This window comes from Episyrphus balteatus, chromosome 2 (assembly GCF_945859705.1).
Source record: "Episyrphus balteatus chromosome 2, idEpiBalt1.1, whole genome shotgun sequence".
NCBI lineage: Eukaryota > Metazoa > Arthropoda > Insecta > Diptera > Syrphidae > Episyrphus > Episyrphus balteatus.
This window is the reverse complement of record NC_079135.1, coordinates 35,669,496-35,686,276: the sequence shown is the minus strand read 5'-3', so window position 1 is coordinate 35,686,276 and position 16,781 is coordinate 35,669,496. Positions and strand designations below refer to the sequence as shown.

General features: G+C 35.3%; 4 protein-coding genes across 4 annotated transcripts in view; 2 read left to right on the top strand and 2 right to left on the bottom strand.

Moving 5' to 3' along the window:
* LOC129911254 (tumor susceptibility gene 101 protein) overlaps positions 1 to 16,781 on the top strand; it is a 326,606-nt gene that overhangs the window by 91,941 nt on the left and 217,884 nt on the right. The window lies entirely within an intron of this gene.
* LOC129909384 (shematrin-like protein 1) lies at positions 995 to 1,431 on the bottom strand. The gene is made up of 2 exons (XM_055986469.1): positions 1,113 to 1,431; positions 995 to 1,053 (listed from the first exon to the last, which is right to left on the bottom strand). The coding sequence occupies exons 1-2, from the start codon at positions 1,429 to 1,431 to the stop codon at positions 995 to 997; spliced, it is 378 nt and encodes a 125-aa protein (XP_055842444.1).
* On the top strand, positions 6,721 to 8,424 carry LOC129909383 (uncharacterized). Its single transcript, XM_055986468.1, has one exon. The coding sequence runs from the start codon at positions 6,721 to 6,723 to the stop codon at positions 8,422 to 8,424; it is 1,704 nt and encodes a 567-aa protein (XP_055842443.1).
* On the bottom strand, positions 9,707 to 14,296 carry LOC129909382 (neurotrophin 1). The gene is made up of 5 exons (XM_055986467.1): positions 13,934 to 14,296; positions 13,131 to 13,879; positions 11,072 to 11,200; positions 10,860 to 11,012; positions 9,707 to 10,800 (listed from the first exon to the last, which is right to left on the bottom strand). Exons 1-5 carry the CDS (start codon positions 14,294 to 14,296, stop codon positions 9,762 to 9,764), a joined length of 2,433 nt encoding a protein of 810 aa, XP_055842442.1. The 3' UTR covers positions 9,707 to 9,761.

Here is a 16,781-nt window from a genome sequence, read left to right as displayed (position 1 = left end):
GCATACGCCACAGTGACCTTATAATTTTCTTTAAATTCAGTAAATTGTGCTAATACACAGTATCAGACCAGGAGGAAAATTCGTTTTATACTTTACTTCAATAAAAGAAAGGATGAATAATTCTTATTCTCCCATAACTTTTCAAAATTTTGGTCCCTGAAAATTTGACTCTTTTAATGAAACATATTTAAGCATTAATATTGAATGAACCTCAACCAATGATATTTATTTTTATTTCCACACATTGGCTGATGTATTGGGGTTTCACAGATGTAACGGACCAAGTAAAAAAAATAAAAAAATCTAAATCTGGTGCTAAAATCTGCGCAAGGCTTAACTCTATTTGTGTTTTTCATTAGTTTGGTCAAAAAGTGTTTTATTTCAAATGAAACATTCACCATGAAATTCAATGGTAGAGTATTTACTTTAACTCGTTATATCTCCGAATTCACTTTTTGTGACTTGGTTCACTTTGAGCCCTCAATATGGTTTTTTTTTTTAATTTCCTCCACCCATGAATGTTGGAAACAAAAGAGGTGAGCAGAAAACTTGATACAAAATCCAAACACACGTATTTGCTTAAAATGTCTGAGAAAACTTACGAGGCACTTATTTGGCGTAATGAAATGACTTTCTTTTCATAGATTTGGCAAAAATCATTTCAGCTGGCGATAGAATAGTTTTTACTATGGCGTTTCAGTTTTTGAGGAATAGGAAACTCTTAATTCTTAATTGGTTCGAAACAATACGATGGGCAAGGTAAATGCTCCATTTGAAATATACGTTTTGAACTTTTTTGAATTAGAAATCTGTCACCTTAATACATGATACTAAACTCAAAAATATTCTTTCAGTATCTTTGATATCCTCTCGAACAGTATTTGAAGAATCTTCTAAGGAAGTTATATGTTGTGAAAACTAAAAGTAAAACAAGCTAGCTTATACTTATTATAATTGTATTTATATTTTTTTGATAGATAAAGTTAGGTAAAGTCTAGAAATAATGTCCTGGGAATCCTCCGTATCCTCCGTAATGTGGATAGTATCCTGCTCCTTTTGAAAATGAAAAAGGTGAAATATCAAAATGTTCAAATAAGATTTAAAATAAATACCATAATATCCACTGGACAAGCTGTAGCTATAAGGGTATATTCCACCACCATAAAGTGAACCACCATACAATCCACCACTGTACAATCCACCTCCATATCCACCATACGGGTATCCGCCATAATATCCATAGCCAATTGAAGCTGATCCCTTTAGATCATCCTTATCGTCAGCTCCAGCATCCAGATCTTCACTCTCCTGTTCTCTATTTTCCACACGTTTATCCAAAAGTTGCCTCCGAGATTGAGGTCTACCAGAAGTACTTGTTGTTAGAAATACCAACAAGGCAATTACTACCCAAAATGAAAAGAATTTAAACATTTTTAGAACCAGCGTACAAGTTAAGAAGTTTGATGATAACTGACATTCAAAAGACACTCGTTGCACTTTTATACAATTCATTTAACCCTATGGGAGGTAAAGCCCATATGAGGAATAAAGCCTCTCATGTCAAGTCACGCAAAGGTTATTTTGTTGTAAATATTTACATACGTTTTATCTTTTCATTGTCTTTAGAGGCATTAGGTGTACTCGTATGTCCCCAGATTTTCGTTTTACATGACCGATCGCTAATTATTAACCTGGCCAATGTCAAAGAACAAGAAATAATTATTTTTGATTCGCAGCCACCCAATTCTCACAAGTAGCTTGAATAGAATTACCATACTTACACACATAAGTTTGTGATAAACGTATGAACTTCACTTCAATAGCAACTTTATTCTCAAGAATGTTAATAATTGTACATGCAGATTGTTTATTATTTGTTTACAGTTTAATAAAGTTTGTTAAATGATGGTAAAGACCTAACTTTGTTGTGTGGAAAGGTTTTCGGTTTTGGTATAAACTTCTATTATTTTTCGAAAACAAAATAAAACAAATGTACTAGGTGAGTTCAACTGAATTCGAATCTTAGGTAAAAAACAATTTCTATGTCATGTTTCGAAGATAAAAAACATTTTGAAGTTCTTATATTTAAAAACCTTTAAATGCTATAGAATAAAGATTGTTTTTGACTTCAGATTATAATTAAGATTATGGAAATCTGTTACAAAAGTATATTTTGCTTAGAAATGCATGTGCGCCCGGACCAATTTGAACTATAGAATTTTCAAATGTAATAGCTTTTCAATGTTGCATTGCTTATCAAAATTGAATCCTGCGTTAGCAATTTTCATTATCTATGGCTCGCTCAAAATATAGGAAGAAATCGAAGAAATTTAGATTTTTAGAGATTTTGGAAATATATTTTTTTTAATTGCGCCGTTTGGATACAAATCTAATGTACCTATTTTTTTTTTGGCTAACCTTGATTTTTTCTCGAAAATCTGAAAATAAATTAATTTTTCATTTTTAACCTCAATGCATCGGCCTGATGATTATAAACTCATATCTATAATAATTCAAACCTGGTTTCGAGGCTTTGGTCAAAAGATATTGGTTTCGGAATTAAAAAGCAGAATGAAAAAAAAAATGTTTGTATAGAAATATTTCAGGAACCAGACCTCCAAGAAACTTTTGGTTTATAGTTGTAAATAGAGCTTAAAGAGCTTTCTTTTGATGTCTCATTCGATGGATTCGGAGGAAGTTTTTTAAAATGTAACTTTTTTGGCAAGCGGTTAACCTTGATTTTTTCTCGAAAATCTGAAAAAAATTAATTTGCAATTTTTAAACCTGAATGCATAGGCCTGTCAATTATGAACTCATATCTTTAATTTAAAACCAATTTCGTGACTTTGGTCAAAAGATATCGATTTCGGAATGTTAGAAACAGAAAGAAAAAAAAACAAATGTATAGAAGTATCTCAGGAACCAGACCTCCAATAAACGTTTGGTTTTGCGACACAATGCGAGACAACGCGGCACAATGCGACACAATGCGACACAACGCGACACAATGCGACACAATGCGACACAATGCGACACAATGCAACACAACGCGACACAATGCAACACAATGCGACACAATGCGACACAATGCGACACAACGCGACACAACGCGACACAATGCGACACAATGCGACACATTGCGGCACAACGCGACACAATGCGACACAATGCGACACAATGCGACACAATGCGACACAATGCAACACAATGCGACACAATGCGACACAATGCGACACAATGCGACACAATGCGACACAATGCGACACAATGCGACACAATGCGACACAATGCGACACAATGCGACACAACGCGACACAATGCGACACAATGCGACAGTTATGAATAGAGCGTAAAGAGACATTTCTCTTGATGTATCACTCGATGGATTTGGAGGAAGTTTTTGAAAATGTAATTTTTTTTGGCAAGGGGTTAACCTTGATTTTTTCACGAAAATATGAAAAAAATAAATTTGTAATTTTTTTATCTGAATACATAGGCCTGTTGATTATGAACTCATATCTTTAGTTCAAAACCAATTTCATATTTTTTTGCGACACAATGCGAAACAATGCGACACAATGCGACACAATGCGACACAACGCGACACAACGCGACACAATGCGACACAATGCGACACAATGCGACACAATGCGACACAATGCGACACAATGCGACACAACGCGACACAACGCGACACAATGCGACACAATGCGAAACAATGCGACACAATGCGACACAATGCGACACAATGCGACACAATGCGACACAATGCGACACAATGCGACACTATGCGACACAACGCGACACAATGCGACACAACGCGACACAACGCGACACAATGCGACACAATGCGACACAATGCGGCACAACGCGACACAATGCGACACAATGCGACACAATGCGACACAATGCGACACAATGCGACATAATGCGACACAATGCGACACAATGCGATACAATGCGACACAATGCGACACAATGCGACACAACGCGACACAATGCGACACAACGCGACACAATGCGACACAATGCGACACAATGCGGCACAACGCGACACAATGCGACACAATGCGACACAATGTGACACAATGCGACACAATGCGACACAACGCGACACAATGCGACACAACGCGACACAACGCGACACAATGCGACACAATGCGGCACAACGCGACACAATGCGACACAATGCAACACAATGCGACACAATGCGAAACAATGCGACACAATGCAACACAATGCGACACAATGCGACACAATGCGACACAATGCGACACAATGCGACACAATGCGACACAATGCGACACAACGCGACACAATGCGACACAATGCGACAGTTATGAATAGAGCGTAAAGAGACCTTTCTCTTGATGTCTCACTCGATGGATTTGGAGGAAGTTTTTGAAAATGTAATTTTTTTTGGCAAGGGGTTAACCTTGATTTTTTCACGAAAATATGAAAAAAATAAATTTGTAATTTTTTTATCTGAATACATAGGCCTGTTGATTATGAACTCATATCTTTAGTTCAAAACCAATTTCATATTTTTTTGCGACACAATGCGAAACAATGCGACACAATGCGACACAATGCGACACAACGCGACACAACGCGACACAATGCGACACAATGCGACACAATGCGACACAATGCGACACAACGCGACACAACGCGACACAATGCGACACAATGGGACACAATGCGACACAATGCGACACAATGCGACACAATGCGACACAATGCGACACAACGCGACACAACGCGACACAATGCGACACAATGCGACACAATGCAACACAATGCGACACAATGCGACACAATGCGACACAATGCAACACAATGCGACACAATGCGACACAATGCAACACAATGCAACACAATGCGACACAATGCGACACAATGCGACACAATGCAACACAACGCGACACAATGCAACACAATGCGACACAATGCGACACAACGCGACACAACGCGACACAATGCGACACAATGCGACACAATGCAACACAATGCGACACAATGCGACACAATGCAACACAATGCGACACAATGCGACACAATGCGACACAATGCGACACAATGCGGCACAATGCGACACAACGCGACACAATGCGACACAATGCGACACAACGCGACACAACGCGACACAATGCGACACAATGCGGCACAACGCGACACAATGCGACACAATGCGACACAATGCGACACAACGCGACACTATGCGACACAACGCGACACAACGCGACACAATGCGACACAATGCGGCACAACGCGACACAATGCGATACAATGCGACACAATGCGACACAATGCGACACAATGCAACACAATGCGACACAATGCGACACAATGCGACACAATGCGACACAATGCGACACAATGCGACACAATGCGACACAATGCGACACAATGCGACACAATGCGACACAACGCGACACAATGCGACACAACGCGACACAATGCGACACAATGCGACACAATGCGGCACAACGCGACACAATGCGACACAATGCGACACAATGCGACACAATGCGACACAATGCAACACAATGCGACACAATGCGACACAATGCGACACAATGCGACACAATGCGACACAATGCGACACAATGTGACACAATGCGACACAATGCGACACAATGCGACACAATGCGACACAATGCGACACAACGCGACACAATGCGACACAATGCGACACAACGCGACACAATGCGACAGTTATGAATAGAGCGTAAAGAGACCTTTCTCTTGATGTCTCACTCGATGGATTTGGAGGAAGTTTTGGAAAATGTAATTTTTTTTGGCAAGGGGTTAACCTTGATTTTTTCACGAAAATATGAAAAAAATAAATTTGTAATTTTTTTATCTGAATACATAGGCCTGTTGATTATGAACTCATATCTTAAGTTCAAAACCAATTTCATATTTTTTTAAAAGATCCGAAAAAAAAACCTGAATTATTTTTAAACAAATATGCATTAAAAATATATCACTAAATCATCCACAACACAATTACATTATTCCGAAATTAGATTTAAATTTTGCAGCTTGATCAACTATCATCCCTCTTCTACTTTTCTTCTTTTTATTTTTTCAGTTTAATGTTTTAAACAATTTTTATAATATCAAAAAAATTACAAAACGTTCTTCATAACATTGCTACTTTAAAGATGTAAAACTTATCGAAGGTGATACCTCATCATTACCATAAACATTTTTATTGACATTGCGACGGTTAAATAAAATTTTACAATCTCGAAACAAATATTAAAAAAAACAAAACAAATACCAACCACATTCGACCTATATAACCTCTCAAATGGAGAAAATAGTATCTAAGAGAAATTATATTTTGCCATGGAACCTCTTGAAAAATATTTGAATTTCACACGAATGCATTGATCCTATGTGCGCAGTGCGCGTGTCTTTTGCCGCCGCCAGCAAAACTTCCACTTTCGGTTTCACCGGTAAATTTGTTTTTTGCTTTCAATTTTCTTACAGCATCGTCGCCACAGCATCATCTCGCGTCTGCAACTGCAACTCAAGACATCCAGAGTACAAGACAGAAAGTTAAATTCGCAATTATAATCGCCATCGCCAACTATTATGGCACTCTCCGCATCATCAGGAGATAAATCTAACGGTAAAATTTTATATAAAGCTCAATTTTAGATGAAAGTATCTTAGATCAGTTTTATCGGTCGGTTGTGATTATTCGCCATGATAAGTTCAATATCGCGTTCGCTATTTTTTAGTTTATTAGTTTCGGTTTTCTTGAAGCTCGATAACGCTTCAGCTAAGACGCAGTTTTTGTACGAAAACGATGAAGGATTACCGTCACCCTCGTCACTATCAACAAATTATCGACTCTCAACGCCGAAGACTATACAACCCTTGAATAGAGTTCCTCAGCATTTACAGGATATTCAATACGACAAAGGAGCAAGCAGGGATGTTATTCACATAATTGATCCTCCAGTATTCTCACCAATAAGCACGAAAACACTGCCCACTCCGCAACATCTCAGACACATACCAAAGGATTATGCCAACGCTATTCTTGATGAAAGCAGTCTGTCAAACTATTTAATGGCTCCTAGCAATTCATTAAAGACAAATCGACCAACTTCGGCATTTCTCATCAAACCTCAAGCTTTAACTGGCAACATTCAGCAAGAATTGAATCGCCACAATCCTAACCAGAATAAAAAACCTCCACCAAAATTAGCACAATTAAGCAAAACTAAGCCAATTTCATCAAAACCAATGGAAACTCTTGGCTATCATTTCGGAACTCCTCAATTTTATCCACTCAAAGTTACAGCTGCAGTGAGACATAATCACATAATCCGAACTCGTCCGACTCCAATGATTCCTCATGTCAAACACAGAGTGCATTACAAAAAGTTCAAAACTTTCCAATCAAACATACAACAGAAAAGCTTCGACTTCGATGAGGAAGCTCAAGAAGTTCAAATGGATTCGTTGCGCAATAACGTAACCAGATCAAAGCGTCAAACAAGATCACGGAGAGATACGAACGCAAGACATAAGTCCGGAAAAATGATGATGCGTGGAAGCCTATTACCAGTGGCTCTTACAATTATGGGAGAAAATGGTGAACTTTTGACAGGAAGAGCTTTGCTGCAACATATTACTGTTCTTTTAAAGAATGCTTCAACGTTTGAACCAAATGATGAACCAGCTGATAATGATTTCAACAAATTTGTCATCAAAGATGTCCTCCTGAATGAAAAGGAATTCCATCGAATTATGGATAATTCGATGAATCTAACCGATCCTGTCATGTTGACTGTCTTAGGGATCAACGCTATGAACGATTCACAACTTCTTACCAATGCCTATGTCAATGAATATCTCAATTGCATTGATTCATCGAAAACTTCGAACCGTTTCAAAGCTTTACAGAGCAAAATCGATTGCATGAAACGAAAAATGTTTGACAGAAGTAATTTCGATTCCACCGATTCATCACGCTATTCTATAAGCAATCTTCCAGCGGCACTTGTCTATGCCGATGTGATGACCAATATTAAGAATTTGGTGCGACCAAAAAACGGAATTGCTTATTACTCATTGCCAGTTGATGAACTTACTCATTTGCAACAAGTTGTATTGCCAATTGAAGACTATGTATCGCCAGCTCAAATACATAGTGCGCAATATGCACCGAGTAGTTATCAAAACCGGAAGATATTCTTTAACGAAAATATTCAACCGAAAATGTCAACTTGGTATGTCGTTAAGTCAGATGGGAGAATCTATCAAATGGAATCAAACCGAGGTCCACCTCATCAACCGCCTCCAATTTTCCATGGATTTCCAGATATACCAAATGCAGATGTTTTTACCGATGGGCCACCGCGGTTATCGTTTTTTGACTCTTTGTTTTTTGACGAATAGGAATTTAGGATTGATACCACAACAGGAATTGAACGTGACTCTAAATGTACTGTTAAATTAAAGTTTTTAAATAATAAATTACAAAAATGATGCTATTAGTGTTATCAAAATATATAATATCTGTTTCAAGTTCTAAAAGGAAGCAACATTTTGTAGATATCTTTATACAGATATTAAAGAGTGAGGCACCAATACCGAATCTGGGCCTCAGACAAAACTTCTCACTTTTTTATACATAGCATAATTTTCACTTTTAATTTCAGGGCCAAAAATTCCAGTAATCAAATCTAGTTTCTTTTAGACAAAACACTTAAGTAGCTTTCTTTTTTCGTGCGTCGCGTCACTTTGCAGGATGTGATCCTGCAAATTAAAGAATCAAATAAAAAATAACAATTAAACTTGATACCCTTACTTTCGAAAAATTTCAAGAAAATCTAAGGAATCTAATGATTCCATACCAATTACTTCACTTTACTTTTGTTTTATTTTCCATCCAAACAATTTTCTTTCTTTCTTTTCCTTACATTCCGAAGCCGATATCTTTTGACCAAAGTCTCGAAATTAGTTTTGAATCAAAGATATGAGTTCATAATTAACAGGCCTATGCTTTCGTGTTAAAAAATTAAAAATCTATTTGTTTCAGATTTTCGAGAAAAAATCAAGGTTAACCCCTTGCCAAAAAAATTGCATTTTCAACCCCTTGCCAAAAAAAATTGCATTTTCAAAACTTTCCTCCGAATCCATCGAGTGAGACATCAAAAGAAAGGTGTCTTTAAGCTCTTTTCATAACAGAAAACCAATAGTTTCTTGGAGGTCCCGTTCCTGAGATATTTCTATACAAACATTTTTTTTCTCTTTCTTACATTCTGAAACCGATATCTTTTGACCAAAGTCTCGGAACCGGGTTTGAATTAAAGATATGAGTTCGTAATCAAGAGGTTTATGCATTCAGGTTAAAAAATTACAAATTTATTTTTTTCAGATTTTTGAGCAAAAATCGAGGTTAACCCCTTGCCAAAAAAATTGCATTTTCAAAAACTTCCTCAAAATCCATCGAGTGAGACATCAAGAGAATGGTCTCTTTATGCTCTATTCATAATTGAAAACCAAACGTTTCTTGGAGGTCTGGTTCCTGTGATATTGCCATCCAAATATTTTTGTTTGCTTTCTCTCTTTTTTAACCTCTTTCATTGGAACATAAATAAAATGCTTACAATAATTATTACATAATTTAGAAAATAATTTTAATTCAATATAATAAATAAATAAAACATTTATGATTAAAAACTAAACAAATTAATAAATAATGTTTTAAAAAAACGAAAGGACATTATAATCTAACTTTTAACGACAACTGGATGCCAATTACTTTCAGCTCCTTCCATTCCGAATCCAATTCTTCGATCTCTAGATGTACTCGATTCAGCACTACTTATTGGTATGGAATTTGTTGCAGTATTTCGAATTACATGTTGACCTTTTGCAGACTTTTGATGGCTTTCGAAAAAGTCAATAATCGGATGATAATTGTAATTTATTCGTTTTCCATTGAGAACTTCCTTTCGGTTATTTGAATTTCTAAAATTTGCATTTAAGTCAATATTATGAGAAGATGTTGTTGATGTTAGTTCTGGAGATGTGATATAACTGGAAATGGAGCTTGATGCATATACTGGTCCTGATGATTGAAATGGATTTTCAGCATTCGCTGCTCCAGAATAAAGTCGTTTACGTTTTTGATGTACTCGTGAATTGTCATTTATAGCATAGGTCTTTATTTCAAGATCTGATTGTTCTGTACTTTGTACACCCACATCAACCCTTGACTCATTTGGTATATAGTGTTTGTATGGTTTTCGACTTCTTCCACTTCCACTTAGTGAATTACTGGATTGTGTATAGTAAGTTGGTCTAGCAAACTTCGGGACCGTTTTCGACTCGTAGCTATCTGATGGAGGACTAAGATAAGATCCAACTGTTGGGTTATGAACCGGATGATTTACTTTAGTTTTGATATTTTGACTTTCTAGGAGAAGCTCAGAATTTTGATAATTATTTTTGGTGTAACCACCTCCAAAGTGATAAGCATTTGCCGGATCTTCATCGTCTTCATCTTCGTAGTCAATCTCGTCGTTTATGCTGATGTAGGGATTATTGTCAGGAACTGGTGTATAATCTTTGTGTTTTGTGCCTCCAAGTGGGGGAAAGGTTTCTCTGTAACCATCGACTTGGCAGGAACAACAGCTTGGAACTTTGAATATATCAACATGAAGTCCTCTTGTCTTATCCCAACTCAAGAGTCTATGGTAGTTGTAAACTTGAGTACATCGTGAGCGATAGTTGTGAGACAAATATGAACAACTTTCTTGAGGAGTACTAAAGTTTAAAAAATAGTAAAAATGTCTTGAGAATTAATAATATTCAAAGTTTTTTACCTGCATTTCTCAAGCCTCAAAGTTTGTGTATGTTTTCCAGTATTGACAATATACTTCCATTCACCTGATGCTGATCGAGCTTTCTGTGGACGAGCGTATCTTACAACACTGGCACACATTCCTCCTGGAGTTATGACACTTCCATCTTCTCTTCTACAAAAGTTAAAAACTTATTAATGTTAAGGAACATTTATTAGATGAATTTTTCAAACCTTTTGCTGTTGAATTGGTATTCTTCCAATTGTTCCTGATATTCAAGTTCTGCTGTTTTGTCACGATACTCTGCTAACAGTGCTGACATGGCATTTTTATGTCTTCGGATACTTCCCATAATCTGTTCCCTATTGAATAAATGAAGAAACATTAGATTAATATGATCTCTTTAAAAATGGTTGCATATCCCTAAGACTGTAAAGAAGTCTGGGACTTCAATTTTTCCTAATTAACTTTTATATCAAGAAAGATTTTGCAAATGTACACATTTGTACATATCGTCGGCACAAAGCCAAAACCGCGAATCTGCATTTTTGGACATTTTCACTTTAATGCGTCATTTAACTTGTAATCGGTCCCTCTATCCACTGCTTCGACCCCAATCATCCATCTGTTGCCTAAAAGCCTAAAATATCAATTTCCTTAGCACGAGTTCCCATAAGATTGTATGCATTTCCAAAACTTTGAAGCCGTTCTTCTCAAAACTACAATTTTGCAGATTCGTGGTTTTGGCGTTGTGCCCACGATATTTTGGAGTTGTTTGACAGAAGATTTAAAGTGTTAATTTCGAAAAATAAGGAAGGGTATAGCCCGACTCAGGACAACACGAATTTGTACACCCCGACTCAACCCATAACCCGACTCATCGCAACTCGACTCAGGTATGCGTGTAAATAATCTTTACTCTCCTCAGTATTCTTGCTTGAGTCGAGTTGCGATGAGTAGAGCTATCTTGAGTCGGGCTATGGGTTGAGTTGGGCTGTCTGACAGTCTGAGTGTACAAAATCGTGTTGTCCTGAGTCGGGCTATACTCTTCACGCCGTGTTTTATGGACAACTCAGTAGTTAGCTCAGTAAAATTTTGCATGGGAAACAACAACAAACGATCGCTAAGGATAAACAAAAGTGTTTTATTTGTTGGTTAACTGAAAACTTTTTTTTCTAAACTTATAAATTTTTGACACATAAACAATATGGATTATAAATAAGTAGAAGTAATCGATTGTTGTTGTTTACAGCATAACATTTTTACTCAGTAAAATACTAAGTTCCAATAAAACACGGCTAATATTGCTTATCAGTCTTAAATTATTTTAGAGCATAGATTTAAAATCTTTAAGGTTCGTATATACGGATTACAAATTTGAAATGAGATAACGCCCCTAAAATCATATTAGTCTAAGAGCCCACAGAAAATTTTGGGAGTGGAGGTATAACCAAAATGTGAGTATGTAGTTTTATAGCCTTATGCATTCTTATAACGAATTCAAAAGTCTGACAGCTTTAAATCACGGCTTTATATGGTTTTCAGGGGATTAAAAAACGAGAGTTTTTCACTTCAAATAAGTAGACCAAATTCGCATTATTTCATATTATTTATATAGAAACTAGTGCTCTGTCATTTCCCTAAGCTTGAAGACATCCATCTTGACGATGCGATCTATAGAACTCAAGATATAATCTGTTTAAGTGGCTTTATTTTGGAGACTTTTCTATTAAATTTTTTGTTTTTTTTTTTTTTTTAATTCGGAACTCTCCAAAATAGATCCGATATGGTTAGTTTAAAAAGCTTATATCTTGCGTTCTATTTTTAGCATCGTCAAGATTGATGTCTTTAGACTTAGGGGAAATGACAAAGCATCAGTCCTTATATTCAGAATATGAGTTTTTGCCAATATAGCCGACTCACATTAATTGGAAAACTCGCGTTTTCTATTCCCTCGAAAACCATTTAAAGCTGCCAAACTTTTGAATTCGTTGTTAGAATTCATAAGGCTACAAAACTGCATACTCACATTTTGGTAATACCTCCACTTCCAAAATTTGCTGTGGGCTCTCGGTCTATATGTTACATGCTTTGAATATGCAAAAATACATTTTGAAATGCCTGTGCTTTTAAATTTTTCGTAAAAGACGCTTAAAATCTTGCCGTTACTATTTCAAAAAGTTGTAAACCATTAAAATAATAATTTACAAATAGAATAAGAAATCGATAACGCTGCATAATTGAAGAAATTACAGCATCCACACCTGGCCTTTTAAATATAATCTTACTTACAAAGGATAATCATCAGCTTTGATACACATCGATGCTGTAAAACGTTCACATTGCTTCTGAAGTAATTTAATTTGATGAGACCGAACTGGTATACGCTTCCGTTTAGTATCTCCTTTCAAATAATTGATGCGATGCTTTGCAGAAATTCGATATCGAGGATTACCAACCAACTCTTCTGGATTTGGCAACTGTTCATTCCCATCAGTAGAATTTCCATGCAATTCAATTTCAGTTCCATTCAAATCAGCAAATGCCAGATCTTCAATTTGTTCATATGTCAAAGTTGTGCTATTTTCTGAATTGTCTAGACTTGTTTCCGTAACCGAACTTGGTCCTACAAAACTGCTTGTATTTAATTTCAATTCAGAACTCTGATATTTTTGTGAAGGTATTTCTTCAATTGTTGAATTTGTGGGAGGTATCCGGATAAGTTTATGAAGAAGTTGAGTTACCGCCCGTTTGTGACGATCCTTTGATTCAGTCTCAAAAGATTGATATTTAAAACCTTCCAAAAGTTGCTCATTGATAGTTCGAGGGTCGATAAATTCTTCTTCAATACCTTTATTCCCTCTTTCAATTTTCAATTCACTAGATGTTAGTTGAGTTGATCGTCTATTTGATTGAGTTTCTAAAAGACCACCATTTGACTCAAGTCCATTCAATTTATGTGCTGAGCTTCGAACAAAAGTTGCTAGGTCATCGACAAGTTTGAGAATCTGTGACTTTTTTCTACCAAATATTTTTGAAATCTGCAAAGAAAAGGTAAAAATTTAGTAAAAGCTTTTCCTTATTAGGAATTGTACCTTTTGAATTTCTTCTTCGTTGACGGATTTTGAACTTATTCTTGAAGATATAAGTTCCGATAGTCCTAATGATTGCTCTGGAGTAAGTTCACTTAGCATTGGCATAGCTTCCAAAAATGTTTGACGATATAAGTTGTTACTTAAGGCTTTTGACAAAATACTTCTTACGTTAACTTTTTCCATATAAGACTGTGGTCGTTGAAGAGATATTCCATCAAACGATCCTTGACTCCTTTGAGATGTGAATTTAAAAGGATCAGATATATTAACTCCATATCTTTCATCATTTGAAGCATACGCTGGATTGATTATACAATATATAAATGCACTAAAAGTACATAATAATGATGTATCGGCTTTCATCGTTGAAACGTTTCCCTGTAAAGAAAATTCTATTAAGTGTTAATTGCAAACAGAAGCTTAAATATTAATCGATTTAAATTAATGAAACTACTTTTCCTGTCCGCATCAAATCATCAAGACTCGCTCACCTTCACTTTCTTATTGATATCAAATTGAACCTAGAAAAGCAATAAATGTAGCAGCAGCTAGCTAGACGTCTGCATTTTATTTGCTTTCAAAAAAAAACAAGTTAAAAGAAGAAACAGGATCGTCGTGTGGTCAGATGAGATCTTTGGAAAAATGCCTTCCAATAAATCCAACATGTTATGGTTGCGGTTGCTTAGTACTATTTTGTTGTTAAACAATGATTTGAAATCATAATTAATTAATAGTGCACAACACTCCACACAAAAGTAGATTAGAGAAAGCTAAAGTCATTGTCTTGCCATTGGTAAATAAAATCAACGGTCAAGGAACCTTACAGTAAAAAAGTAAGTAATTTAGTGAAATAATACAACAAAAAATGCCTTTTTTTAGAATTCGGCAGTATTTGTTTTAATTTGTAATCAATTCAAAAACGGCTATCGAATAAAAATTATATTGCAATTTAGATGGGTTTTTTTTTTGGTTCATACCTACTTGAAAGTGTGATTTTAGAAAAGTCGAGCTTAAGTTCTGCAACTTTGTTTTTTCTTTCTGGAAACACAAACCAGTAGTGAAGGAAGTCCTTACCTGCTTCGCAAAAGCTTCCTGATGCAAATATTAACCTGCATTAAGAACTAACAAAACTCTTTTCTGACAGAGCTATCATAATTTACCACGATTGCAGGGTTTAAAGTTGTAAATGTTTGAATGCAAATAACTAAGCAACCAGACCTCCAAGAAACTTTTTGTTTTCAGTTTAAAATAAAGCTAAAAAGTACCTTTCTTTTGATGTCTCACTCGATCAATTTGAAGGTAATTTTTCAAGTGCAAATTCGTTTTCAAATTAAAATAACAACATAAAAATATTTTTAAAATCGTTAGGGCCGTTTTTTAAGAAAACTAAACTTTGGCATTCTGTAGCAATTCTACTTTGCATCGGAAAACAAATTTCAATTTTTTTTTAAAGAAAAGGTGCAATAGTTATAAAAACTTTTAGCTTCTTATGTAGTGAGTCAATTAGGTATAATACAATAATTATTGTAGAAAATTATGAAAATAAGAAATTTATAAAATTCATTCATTCGTGGTTGTGGTTAAAGAAAACCTATGATGATGAAATTTAAAGTACACTGAACGAAAAGGCTAATATTTTCTAAACTGTTTGCGATAGAAATTTTTTCGATTTGGTTTTAGAACAGTCATAAGTGCACCTATCAGCCATTTCAGTCTTATCCATTCTTTACCGGACACCCTGTATAAAAGAATAAGGTCCGAAGTAATCAAAAAAAAATTTTTTTTTGAAATTTCTAACGGTAATATTTCAAAAACGGGAGCTGGTTATTTTTTTGACTTCGGATTCGAGTTCAGCACATCTAAAACCTTCAGGAAAGTAAGTAAATTTTTTGTTTCGGCAGTATAATTTTGTAAACCGTTGTTATTAATCAACACCTAAAACCAAAATTTCTAAAAAAATCATTGTCAAGTTTTTAAAAATTCAAAAATTCAAAAAATAAAAATTCAATTTTGATCCAAAAAAATAATCTTTTTCAAAATTTGATTTTTGGCTTTTATTAATGCTATGAAAAGGCTTTTGTACGAAAAATATTGTTGAAATCGAATTAGAACTTTCGGAGAAAATCGGATTAAAAAAAAAAAAACTATGGCATTAAAAAGTTGACCTAGTCTCAAAACTAATATTTGAATTTTCTTAACAAAATCGTTGAGGCCGTTTTCCAGCAAATTCACATTAACTAAAGTCGGTCTATGACAGGTATTTACCAGTTTTTTTGGTAAAAAATAATTGTAAAAAACCCTCTTGAGAGTCGCCAAAAAACTATACATATACCAAGTTTGATATTAATCGGTTCATTGGTTTAGGCTGAGGGAAAAAACAACTTAAAATCAACGAAAACCACGTTGATTCAACTATTTTTCGGCATGATTTTGCGTTGAAGACGAAAATTTTAAAATCAAAGTTGTTTCATTTTTGAAAAAACAGCATCAATTTATTAAAAAAAAAAGAAAAAATTGGCAGCCGCTGGGGATCGAACCTACAAACTTTGGGTCACTAGGCGAATGCTTTACCACTGTGTTATCTCACTGTTGGAAATTAGGTTGATAAAATGCTACAAAAGCTGAAGTCCGAAAAAAATAGAAAATTTTTTTAAATTGTTTCAATTTTAATTTAAAGATATTTCATGTTAGTTTTTTCAACATTAAATCAACGTTGAACATATTACATTTTACGTTGCGGTTTTCCCCTCAGTGTAGAACCTTTATCGCAAATAAAAATGTTTTGATGCGAATAACTTAGCAGCCAGACCTCCAAGAAACTTTTAGTTTCCAGTTGTGAATAGAGCTT

Excerpts from the sequence above, each read along its gene's own strand:
- LOC129909383 (XM_055986468.1), top strand. The coding sequence starts at position 6,721 with ATGATAAGTTCAATATCGCGTTCGCTATTTTTTAGTTTATTAGTTTCG.
- LOC129909384 (XM_055986469.1), bottom strand. The coding sequence starts at position 1,431 with ATGTTTAAATTCTTTTCATTTTGGGTAGTAATTGCCTTGTTGGTATTT. Across the intron at positions 1,054-1,112 it reads CTTGTCCAGTGGATATTATG|GAGCAGGATACTATCCACAT; the intron begins GTATTTATTTTA and ends CATTTTCAAAAG.
- LOC129909382 (XM_055986467.1), bottom strand. The coding sequence starts at position 14,296 with ATGAAAGCCGATACATCATTATTATGTACTTTTAGTGCATTTATATAT. Across the intron at positions 11,201-13,130 it reads AAAGCTGATGATTATCCTTT|GGAACAGATTATGGGAAGTA; the intron begins GTAAGTAAGATT and ends TTTATTCAATAG. Across the intron at positions 10,801-10,859 it reads TTGAGGCTTGAGAAATGCAG|TACTCCTCAAGAAAGTTGTT; the intron begins GTAAAAAACTTT and ends TTTAAACTTTAG.